Source organism: Microplitis mediator, chromosome 4, assembly GCF_029852145.1.
Source record: "Microplitis mediator isolate UGA2020A chromosome 4, iyMicMedi2.1, whole genome shotgun sequence".
NCBI classification, from domain to species: domain Eukaryota; kingdom Metazoa; phylum Arthropoda; class Insecta; order Hymenoptera; family Braconidae; genus Microplitis; species Microplitis mediator.
The window spans coordinates 9,131,432-9,144,202 of record NC_079972.1 but is presented as its reverse complement, the minus strand read 5'-3'; the positions used below and the strand labels follow the sequence as shown (position 1 = coordinate 9,144,202).

At 28.2% G+C, this 12,771-nt stretch overlaps 2 protein-coding genes across 2 annotated transcripts; one reads left to right on the top strand and one right to left on the bottom strand.

The window, feature by feature from the left end:
- The first annotated feature begins 1,029 nt into the window (after positions 1-1,029).
- LOC130666416 (cysteine sulfinic acid decarboxylase) lies at positions 1,030-3,814 on the top strand. Its single transcript, XM_057467392.1, has 2 exons — positions 1,030-1,378; positions 2,394-3,814. Exons 1-2 carry the CDS (start codon positions 1,082-1,084, stop codon positions 3,768-3,770), a joined length of 1,674 nt encoding a protein of 557 aa, XP_057323375.1. The 5' UTR covers positions 1,030-1,081; the 3' UTR covers positions 3,771-3,814.
- A 153-nt stretch (positions 3,815-3,967) lies between these two features.
- Positions 3,968-11,660, bottom strand: LOC130666415 (alanine aminotransferase 1). The gene is made up of 4 exons (XM_057467391.1): positions 10,714-11,660; positions 6,568-7,342; positions 5,939-6,207; positions 3,968-4,545 (listed from the first exon to the last, which is right to left on the bottom strand). The coding sequence occupies exons 1-4, from the start codon at positions 11,122-11,124 to the stop codon at positions 4,267-4,269; spliced, it is 1,734 nt and encodes a 577-aa protein (XP_057323374.1). The 5' UTR covers positions 11,125-11,660; the 3' UTR covers positions 3,968-4,266.
- Between the last annotated feature and the right edge of the window lie 1,111 nt (positions 11,661-12,771).

Sequence of the window (12,771 nt, the reverse complement as noted above, 5' to 3'; positions counted from 1 at the left end):
AATTCCCCAACGCTTCAAAACATCTTAAGATTTTGTCATGAATAGATGAAATTATTTATTAAAAATTACATATTCTAATGTATTTTAGTAAATATATACCCTAATGTAGAATAATCTAAATCGCTCTGGAAAAAATTGTCTGACCCAAACGGAAGCTGGTTTTTATTATCCAAAAATAAGCGGATAAAATCTTTAAATTTCAAAATTTTCCGAATTACTGTACAATAAGGAAAAAAAATTTTGTTTATTTTCTTCACACATTTATTTTTTAAATTATTCATTCATTGAAACTAATTTTATAAATATTCATGATAATAAATACATTTTTTTATAATCGAAAATTAATTTAACCAAAATAATGACATAGTTTTTAATTCTTTTGAAAATAGAAAAAATAAACAGAGAAAGTAAATGCTGTTGATTTATTTAAAAAAATACAAGCTACGAAAAACGATTATTAAAAAAAACATTAATCATTATAAATAACTATTGAAAGTTAATTTTTTGCATGCAGTAGCCTCGAATCTTTTTAAATAAATAGTTTCATTATTCTAAATAACATTGACTTCAATATTACTTCCCATGAGACACTGAAACTGGCCTTCTACTAAAACTATTAAATATCTTATAATATCCTAAGGATATTTAATTAAAAAAAAAAAAAAAACCTAACAGGATAATCGACTACTCGTTATTTTTTAATGAATTAATAATAAAAATAATTACTTGTAACTCGTATTAAACGATCCAGGAATTGACTGAGTACTTTAGTACCCAAGAATTTTCAATGACACAATAAAAATAACTGGAAAAGAAAATAAAAATGAAGTCTTTTCCTCTTTTTTTTCTAGGAAACAATTTAAAGATCAGGAAAAATAGTTTAGAATAGATAGGAAGGAGTGCGAGAGTAAAGATGTGACGTCGGTTGACTGACTTTACCAAACATTTAATTATTTAATGCAACATAAAAGTTGGAGGGGTTTTATACGCTTATGTCCTTGATCAAACCTTTGGAGCTTATAAAGGACGCTCTGTTCTCTAGACAAGTTTCAGAGTTAGTTTGACCAGCATTGAGTTAACAATGCCAGCTAATGAGGGCACTTTCTGTGAAGATTCGGATCACCAGAGCTTTGAAGATCTCAAAGAACTGCCGGTCTCTAATAATAATTATTTTCAAAATAAAATCACCACTGATGACTTAAAAATAAATAAAAATAAATCGAGCGATATGGAAAATTCAAATATTTGTGCTGACGATTTCTCTTCTTGTTCTTCTTCTTCTTCTTCTTCAACTTACCAGAGCGCGCCATCAAAAATAACTCACGAAAATTTTCTACGAGATTCTTTTGAAATAATTTTACAACATGCAGTATTTGATGTAAGTTTAATTAGTATTTGCATAATTCAAAATTAAAATTAAAATACTCTCTGCATACTAATCACTAGAGCCAGGATTTTTGATTTGATTGAAAAATAACAACTAATGATTGATGCTGTCAAATTTGTGATATTACGGTGGAAATATTGGTCGTATAAAAAAATTTTTCAGACAAAAGTTGTAGGAAATTTAATTTTACGAAAATAATGTCTCTTATAATTTTTTCATAGCTCTGATAAGAAAGCCGTAATTTTAAAATTAAGATTTTCATAATTATCAAAAATTTAAACCGTTCATTATGAATCTTAATTTTGGAATTGCAGTGAAAATATTAGTCGTATAAAAAAATTTTTCATATAAAAGTTGTTCAAAATTTAATTTTGTAAAAAAAATGTTTCATATAACTTTTTCTTAAGACCAACATTTCCACCGTAATTTCAAAATTAAGATTTTCATAATTATCAAAAATTTGAATCATTCATTATGAATCTTAATTTAGGAATTACGATGAAAATATTGGTCGTATAAAAAAATCATAGGAGACGATTTTTTTCGAAAATTAAATATCCTACAACTTTTGTTTCAAAACTTTTTTTATAAGACCAATATTTTCGCCGTAATACCAAACATTCTAACCATTCATTCGAAATTACGGAAAAAATCTTGTCCTTACTAATTATAGAGTTTGAAATATTATTAAAATTTAAATTTTTTATTTCACGTATGACTTAATAGCCTGCTAATGAAATATCACATAGTAAATAATTATTAATACCAAAGTTATTTTATAATTATAATCATTTGACGTGAATTATTAATATTTACTGACAAGCATTCTCCTCGTTACGTTTCACTTGGTCAATAAACTTTCTGTGATAGTTGATTTCCATTATTACGAAATACCTTCTTGACAAATGATTGTAAACTACCATTAATTATAATTCAATAAAATTTAACTTAAAATAATGCAATAAAAAATTACAGTGTGATTATAAAATATATATTTTAAATCTAGGGCACGTCACGCAATACCAAAGTCGTAGAGTGGGTGGATCCAGAAAGTTTGCCTTCATTGATAAATCTTAAGTTAAAAAAACAAGGTACATCACATGAAGAATTGATAAATTTAATTAAAGGTGTTATTAAATACAGTGTTAAAACTGGCAATCCACGATTTGTCAATCAATTGTTTTCAAGTGTTGATCCATATGGATTAGTAGGACAATGGTTGACAGATGCATTAAATCCATCAGTGTATACTTATGAAGTATCTCCAGTATTTTCATTGATGGAAAGTAAAGTATTGTGTGAAATGAGAAAAATAATTGGATGGAAAGACGGTCAAGGTGATGGGATTTTTTGCCCCGGTGGTTCAATGGCTAATGGATACGCAATAAATCTCGCTCGGTACCATAAATTTCCACAGTTGAAAGAAACAGGACTGTCAGGATTACCGCGACTTGTTGTATTTACTTCAGAAGATGCTCATTACTCGATCAAAAAATTGTCTGCCTTTTTAGGAATTGGTACCAGTAACGTTTACTGCGTTAAAGTTGATAGCATGGGTAAAATGGACGTTGATAATCTGGAAGAAGAAATTTGTCGTGCTCTTGATGAGAATGCAATACCGTTGATGGTGTCTGCAACTGCTGGAACAACTGTTCTAGGTGTCTATGATCCTCTTCGGCGCATTCATGAAATATGTACCAAGTATAATATGTGGTTACACGTTGACGCTGCGTGGGGTGGCGGTGCTTTGATGTCATCTAAGCATCGACGGTATCTTGACGGTGTTGATCTCGCTGATTCAGTAACTTGGAATCCTCATAAATTATTAGCAGCGCCTCAGCAGTGCTCAACACTATTGGTACGGCATGAAAATCTTCTTCAGTCAGCCCACAGCTCTAATGCCACTTATCTATTCCAAAAAGATAAATTTTACGATACGTCTTTTGATTCTGGTGATAAACACATACAGTGTGGAAGAAGAGCCGATGTATTGAAGTTTTGGTTCATGTGGAAGGCCAAGGGTACAGCGGGTTTTGAAATGCACGTTGATCGTGTGTTTCAACTGTCAAGATATTTCGCTGATTTAATTCGCAACAGAGATGGTTGGACATTACTTCAGGAACCGGAGTGTACGAATGTTTGCTTTTGGTATCTGCCTAAATCAAAAAGACACTTGAAAAATGAACAACTCACTCAGATATTACACAAAATAGCACCGATTATCAAAGAAAGAATGGTCAAAAAAGGATCAATGCTGGTCACGTATCAACCAATACATGGTAGACCAAATTTTTTCAGACTTGTATTACAGAGTTCGGGTTTAACTGAAAATGATATGAGATTTTTTGTTAGTGAATTTGAAGTACTAGCTGAAGATTTGTAATTACTGTTATATTTAAATAAAGATAATCATTTTAATTATTAATATTCATTTGTATATTTAATTTTTATTAATATAAATAACTTAAAGTTGTTACTTGATTTAAAATTTATAATGTTTCAATTTGACAACGACTGTGATTATTGATTATTATTATAATTATTGAACAAATATTTATTCAACAATATATAGACATTTAATTTATTTAGTAATGAAAATATTTTTTTTTGTAGTGATTATGAATTTTAAAAAAATATTTACAAATAGAGGCAACGCTAATTTGTAATATTTAAGAATAAAAAAATAGTAGTGATGATAAAACATTTACAGATTATTATTAACAGAGAAAATTATGGTATAGATTGTAATTATTAATTAATTAATGAGTAAAATTAATAATAATGTCACCTGTGTTAAAGAATAAAAGATAAAAATTGCCGACCTGTCGACCTTATTGTCGAATTAAAAATATTATTAATTAATATATTAAATAAACTAACTAACTGTATTCTTTCATAAATTTCAAGTGGAATTCTTTAAGACTGTTAAGCATCGTTTTGATCATTTCTTTTTGTGGTAAAATAGTTGTACGTATGTGATAAGTTCCAGGTCTTTGACCAAAACCAGATCCAGGGATCACGCAAATTCCCGTTGACTCGAGAAGTTTAAATGCATAAAATACATCGGGTGCTTGACCCTCAGCTTTAGCAGCTTCGATAGCTTTAGGTGGTAAATTTATACGAGGAAATACATACATTGCACCCATAGCTGGATTACTCTGTAAAAATAAAATAATGAATTTAATTTAATTACAAGGAAATGGTATACTGTATGAAAAAGGATTAAACAAGACAATTTCAGAGGAGGGTCAACTGACATCACCTGAAATCGGAAATTGTCTTTTATCCCGAGCCACGTACTGTATTTTTCATGTTACCTGCATTGATACTGAGTTTCAATGTCTACAGTCAGTCGAAACAGGCAAATTTATGACCGGTACTCACATTATTTTTTCAATTTTCCAAACACAACTGTTAGTTTAATGAGTTATCAAAACTACGTAAATATTTGAAGGTTTTTAATAAACAAATTCGATTCATACAGGGACGAAATCGTCAGAAATTATTGAGTTTCTTTTCTAAGAAAGAAACTGATCAGTTTTTGATCGCTAAATCTCATTCATGGTGACCACAGATTTTTGAAACTGAAATTCCCTGACTTTTCCAGGTATTCCAGTCAAATAATTTAAAAAATTCCGGCCATATGTAGTAATATTAAATCATTGGAAATATTTATTTAATTCAAAATAAAATAGTCTAAGTCAGTTCAATAAATAATCAATCATTGCCGTTAAATGAAACTTTATTTTAGTATTTGTCAATGTTCATAGGTTTTTTTTATTTATTAAATGAATAATTTTTTATTTTTGATTTTAAATCTATGTTTTTATATAACTTACTCTATAATAAAATATAAATAAATTTTTCATTTTCACCAGAATAAATTTCATAAATAAGAACGTTTTATAGAATATTAATAAAATATTAATCAAGTACGCGAATAATAAATATAGTGAAACTTATTAGTTCAATACTTATGTATACTTTTAATGTTTGTGGTTTTTTAACTCGTCAATATGTATGTTAACAGCTTGAAGATCCTGACGATTGGTTTCTACTAAGACTTTTTTTTTCTAACAGCCTTTTTAATTCTAACTGCTTGATTTTTTCGCTATTGGAATCAATTTCTACTAATTTTTTTTCACGATGGTATTACAGTCGCATTCGCGCCGCGCCACTTTTTGAACGGTTTCGACAGAAAAAAAAATTTATCAGATTTTTTCAGTCAAAAGAAAAGAAAGTAAGAAATTTTCCAGCTTTGTGACGAAATTCTCTAACTTTTCCCTGATTTTTCCAGTATATTTGTAATTCCCTGACATTTCCAGGTTTTCCAGAAATGTGGTCACCATGGTAAAGGTTTTTAATAAACAAATTAAACTCTGACAGGGACACCATCGTCAGAAATCAAATCAAATCTTCTCTAAGGAAGAAACTGATCAGTTTCTGCTCTGTAAATCTCATTGGTGTAGAATTAACTTGTTTCGACTGTCAAAACAGGCATGGAAACCCGTAGATTTAATGCAGGTGATATGATAAAATAAAATTATTTACCTTAAAACCTGGAATACTATTCAGTGTATCGACAACTAGTCGTGATCGTTCGGCTAATGACTCAAGTACAGCTGTCTTTTCTTTTATAAATTGTTCGTATGATGGTTCACCGGGTTTTGGAGGATTAACTACAACATCCATAGCTACTTGACCCAATACAGTTGGACATAACATCGCTGATATCGATTTTGAAAGAATTGCCATTACTTCAGGATCCATATTAAAGTATTCAGCGTACCCGCATCGAATTCCACATTCGCCCATGTATCCTGTTTAAATATTTATTTTAATCAGTATAAATTATCTTTATTATTTTTGATAAAAGTAGACAAACAATCGTCAGTTGATTGTTATTATTAATTCATGATATGATCTTTTGAAGCAAATAAATGATAAGATAAATAAAAATAATATATTTTAAAGCAAACTAGTTTAACACTCTTATATATGTTCGATAAAATAATAATAATAAGTTACGTTATAAACTCTAGACATAAGATCCGTGACCTATTGATTCTTTTTAATTATTGAAGTATAAAAACAACTAAACAAATAATTTATTTAAAAATTTTCTATGTGCAAACATCAATTGTGTAAATAGAAAAATAATTTATTTAATATTTATGAACCTTTTGATATCGACATGAATGATGCGAGTTCCATTTTATTGAAGGGTGCACCCATTTGAATCATAACTTTTTTAAATGAATGGAATGCACTATCTGGGTCATATATATTATCTTGATATACTTCATCAGCTAAAATAAATAATCGATTTTTTTGTGCGAAACGTATTATACTTTCAATATTATTGCGTGTAAGAACTTGTCCCGTTGGATTTCCAGGATTAATAACAACAAGAACACGTGGGTTACAAGTTTTTTTAGCTTCATTGTAAGCTCTTTCAAGCTCTGCAGTATCTAATGCCCACTTGTTTTCTTCATCAAGATAATAACCAATTTGTGACAGACCATACTCTGCTAAAGCTGCCGAGTACAATGGATACTGAGGTATTGGGATCATTACGCCCGACGGTAGTCCATTTATTTGTTCGTTAAATAATTTTAAAAATGACTTTATTCCATCTGATGCGCCATTTGATAAAATAATATTTTTATAATCTGATGGATAACCATCACGTCTCTCAATATATTCAGCTGCATGTCTACGTACTATTTCTATTCCTGGTGATTCAGAGTACGAGCCAACACTACCACCTTTACAATCATTTAATATATCTCGTGCACGCTTTTTAACATCCTCTGGATAACGCGGGTCATTCATAAGCTCCGGTGATATTGTTAATAGTAATAATTGACGTAAAATTGTGATTGGACGTTGGCCCATAGCATGCGCATCGCCAATGTTTGCTTTAATTACTTCTTTAAATGGCTTTTTCACACCCTGAAAAATAAAAAAAATATATGTCAATAATATCATCTATATTATTAAGAGAATAAGGAAAATTTTATTCCAGCCATATCTATATGATAGAATAAGTTAATGTTATTAAATTTGGTATCGTTAGAAAGGCCTCGACTAGAATTTGTGCCTTTTCATGGTTCAAACTCTTATTTATTGCCAAGTATCGAGATAAATAAATTTATCTATATCATTCGAATTACATTTAAATTACGCGGGAAAAAAGACGATCGTATTTATTTTCTTTAAATAAATTAATATTTTAATTATTCTGTCACTGAATATATATAACTATTATATATATAATTAAGAGAAAATAAGAAAAATTTAGTCTATGCCATGTCTTCTTTGATAATAAAAATTAAACAGATTTAATTGAGTATCAGTGAAAAAAAATATATTAGACGACTAATAAAAAAAAATTTGACCGTGTAGATTTTTTTTCAAGAATCCCATGATTATACAATCATCGAAATCAATAAGTTTGCGAGTTACTGATGAGATTTGTCTCATTAAATTTCAATGATAATAGAAATAAACAAAAGATTCTAGAGTTAATTTTAGAGTATAGATTTTAATAAACAGTTAAATTCAAATCATATTTTGTAAATTTGATAATAATACTCAGGCAGTCACGTAGTGACTGTAGGATACTCGTAATTTTTATTAATAATAATTTAAGGTCATAATAATGGAGGTAATGAAAAATTGTGTGATATTTCTGAGAATTTATTTGCATGCTGCGTCAATGTACGTAATTAAAGTTGATCGATTCAAGTTGTTCGTTTGTGTACGCAATTTAACAACAGGAAGTACTCACTCTATACAATAAAATAATAAGTGTTATTATTATTATTTTTATTTTAGAGTTAATAATACTTTTAGTATTAGTCAATTCTCTTATTTTTATTGTTAGTCATCAAATTCTTAGTGAACTTACACGATGTAGATTCTTTATAATTCCAATCTCCTTTTTTGTTTTTTACCGTTATCTCAATGACTCTTAAATTTTTCAGTTAATTCTTTATAAATTCAATTATTATATTCATTCATAATTTTATATCAGTTCAATTTTATCTATCCTTAAAATATTTTTATGCAAAACACTTCAAATGTTTGTAGTTTAAACTGCAAAATAATGTAAAAATTCTTATGTATATTTTCTCTTGGCCATTTAGCATTAGCCTTGGCATAATTGTTAATAAACTAAACTAAAACTAAAAACTTTTATATTCATCTCATAATGAATATGAAATTTCCAAGTTATAAGTGATATAAAAAATAAAATCACAGTGTATTATTTTATTTCATTCCAATAACTGTTTTCTTGTTCTCCATACGTTAATTAATTTTACGTAATATTCATTTTAAAGCTGATAGTTATTAAAAGAGCATAACAATAATTTTAAGTTGTTTATTTTTTAATGCACGTTAGTTTTTAAATTCGAAAACTTTTATAGCAAGACTTTAATAAACTCGCAATAATATAATATATAATATAATATATTAGTTGAAGATTTGAAAAAAAAAGAAGTTTTTACTATATTTTACAAATTATTTGAATTAAAATTAAAACCAATACTTTAATTAATAAAATAGAACACATTTTTAAATAGTAACATTGTATTTTCATTGAAGATTATGAAATAATTATAAATTAATATGACAATTACTTTTGATAATCAAAAAGAAAATTTTAAAAGTGTATTGTTAATTTATACTAAGTAAGACTAACTCTTGAATAAGTAGATGATAAATAATAATTAACATAAAACATGACATTTGTCATCACATAAACAATGTTTTATATGTTAGATTAGTAATAAAGATAAATCGCTAAGTATTTTTAATTACTAATGGCATATCAGGTCATTAATACTTTAATTCTATAATAATCATCTTAATATACACAAATATATATGTAAATATCTACAAAGAAAGATTTTATTATTTTAAAAGACTACTAATATATAGATACTATAGATATATAGAATACATAGACTATAATGCAAATACTATTATTTAAATTTCTCTTTTAAGACCATTCTTAGACACTGCCCCCCACTTTTTATAAATTTTCAATTACTTTCAATTGTCATAACCGTTTTAAAATTTAATTAATTAATTAATTAAAAAGAAATTTAAAAAGACGACGTAGAAGTAATTTCGCCGAGATATAGAATTTAAAAAAAATTACTTACAGTTGACATCAATTGGAAGTTAATCAAAATTTGCTAAATAAATTCCAGTAAAATTTCCATGTCAATTTTTAAATTTGAATTTTGCAGGCTAAAATTTATTTAACAAATTTTGATTAACTTCCAATTGATGTCAACTGTAAGTAATTTTTTTTAAATTCTATATCTCGGCGAAATTACTTCTACGTTGTCCTTTTTTCAACTAAAGTTTCAATTTTTTTAAATTAATTAATTAACTTTTAATACGGTCATGACAGTTGAATGCCATTGCATATTTTTAAAAAGTGGCGGTAGTCTGAGAATGCCCTTCAACAATAAACTATAAATTATCATATTCTAGTATAGAAATAAAATAAACTGTAATTACAATGCTCAGAACGTCAACAAAACATGTCATTCAGTCAATTTAATTTTTATTGTCTAAATATCTGAATGCGCAACAACTCTTTGTACGCAAATAATTAATTTAAAAATAAAAACTTAAAATACGCCGGCGTCATGAGTGTTTCGATAAAAGTCACGTATACTTGATCATTTATTTTTTTATTATCTCATTAAAAATAAAGTAAATAAATGAGAAATAAAAATAATTAATTCCCAGAGTAAATAATTAAGATAATTTCTTTTTAACTCCATTATTTTTGAATCTAAGTGCAAATAAATTCTTAAAAGTATCAACGAATAAAATAATATTTGAATAAAATATAAAAATAACTGCGTTTAAATTTTTTAAATAATCCAGATTAAATAAAATATTAGTAAATAAATGAGTGTGAATGTAGCAGACATCAGACAAGTTTAAAATTATTAATAAATAGAGTAAATAATTAATAAAATAATATTTATAAAAAATGCACTTATTAATTTTTTAATTTTTTAAAAATTTAATTTTATTAATTATTTTAAATTTGTCTGATGTCTGTTACATTCACACTCATGTAAATAAAAGTTATGAGTGCAAATGTAGCAGGCATAAAATTTTCTTATGACAAATAAAATAAAATAAAATTAAAAAAATTTTGAATTTTCCAAACATGCATTTTTTTATTTTTAGTTTATAAAAATTTTAATTTATTATTTCAAAGTTTTAAAAATTATCAGTCAGACGTCCACAAACTTTACTATCATTTAAAAGTTTTAAATAAAATTACATACTTTTTTAAGTTCCTTCTCAATTTCCAGCGCACGTAGAAGAAGAGGTCCACGTACAGCATATTCCATACGCCGTAAATTTGAGAAAACATTATCCAGAGTAAGTGTACATTGATCACTAGCTTTAGCCATAGTACTACTGAAAGTTCGATGATTTGTTGTCGGTTTACCGGATTTATTCACGACTGATGACGCTATCGCGGCTGTTGCTGGTGTTGTCGACGATGACGAGACTGGTAATGAAGCTAATGAACGGAGTTGATATGTTGATGTTAACTTTATGCCACTAGCAGCGATTCCCGGTGAATATGGATAGAGCGGTCGTCCTCTGTACTCCCATGAATGTTTTGAACTCGACCAGCCCCTAATGATAACTACACGTCTACTCAATGTTGTACCGCAAACGTGAGACATAATTTATTTTATCGACACGACTAGGAAAGGAAGAGAGAAAGAAAGAGAAAGGAAGAGAAGTAGAAAAAAAAAAGATAATAAATATGTAAACAGAAAACGTCTAGTCGTCTGAGATAAACGGGCGGTAATAAAAGGTGGGGATGACAGATAAATAAATTACAGCTGATTGTAAAACTGACAATGACAGCAGCAGAACACTTGGTAATTAGACACCAGACAACTGATAATTAAAAGCACTCGTAATAAATAATAAATAAAATTTATAAATTTAAAATATATTTAATAATATGGAAGACAATCGATACATTTTTAACACAGCCGATTTAATTATGATACACTGAACGATAGCAAGACAACTAAGAGCAACTACTCTCCAATGCCCGGGTAATTCTTGTTAAAAAAATTTATTAATAATATCAGGGTCAAGATGTTTGATGTAACTCACTCTTACGTCTCGCTACTTGAGTTTATTTAATAGTTATTATATTTATTATTGTCATTTGGCAGATAATATTGTTGTCTTGTGATGACGTTGATGCTGATGATGATCTCTGTCAGATACTTTAATAGAGGGCGTGATTACCAATATATTTGCCTTTTTTATCATATGCACTTGCAAGAAATGCGCGCGCAAATATTGGAAATTTTTAAATCAAACAGCGGGAAAATAATCTTTTATTAGATACGCGATGACTGTGATGTAAAAATAATTGAGATTAAAATAAATTTGAAGGTAAGGTCTGTTTATATTGTTTACATGTTTGTTTGCGAATTATTCTTGTTTGAATAAACAAAATGTGGACTTCAATTCAAAAGCACGGAAAAAGAGTTTCGTCTTCAGAACAAAAGACAGGATAGAACAATTTCTTTATAGTGACAAATATGATAAGCTTACGGTAACAAATTGTTATGGTTACAAATAAAATTGTAACGTAATTGAGGAGTCGATTGGTTACGAAAACGTATGATATTAATTATAACAATTTAATCTTACTTCGAAGCACGCAACTAATTCCAGCGATTTAGTCGTGAAATAAAAATCAAAATATAAAGTTAAAGGGCGATAATTGCACGGCTGCGTTAAATACGACCCCCTGTCCTAGAAAAATTATAATAGCAATTAATGGAAGCCGTTGAGTTTTAGCAGGAGAGCTATTGGCCTTGAAAATGAGCAAAAATAGGCCAAAATGCCGATCTCCACCACATAATCTTAGAAAAAAATATGAAGTTATAGGGCGACAACTGCTCAAGCGCGTCAAGGGCGACCCCCTGTACTAGAAAAATTATAATAGCAAGTAAGGCAAGCCGTAAAGTCTCAGCCGGAGAGCTATTGGCCGTGAAAATGGGCAGACATTGGCCAAAATGCCGATTTCGACTACATAATCTTAGAAAAAAACATAAAAATATGAAGTTATAGGGCAACAATGGCTCAGGTGCTTCAAATACGACCCCCTGCTCTAGAAAAATTATAATAGCAAGTAAGGCAAGCCGTGAAGTCTATACTGCATTATTTTACGATGCTTTGAATTAAAATCTCTTAATATCATCATTAATCACACATAGAACATATTTTTAATTAGTCTCACTGTATTTTTAGTAAAAATTATGCTTTAATTTTCTTAACTATGTGGAAAATCGATATTCATA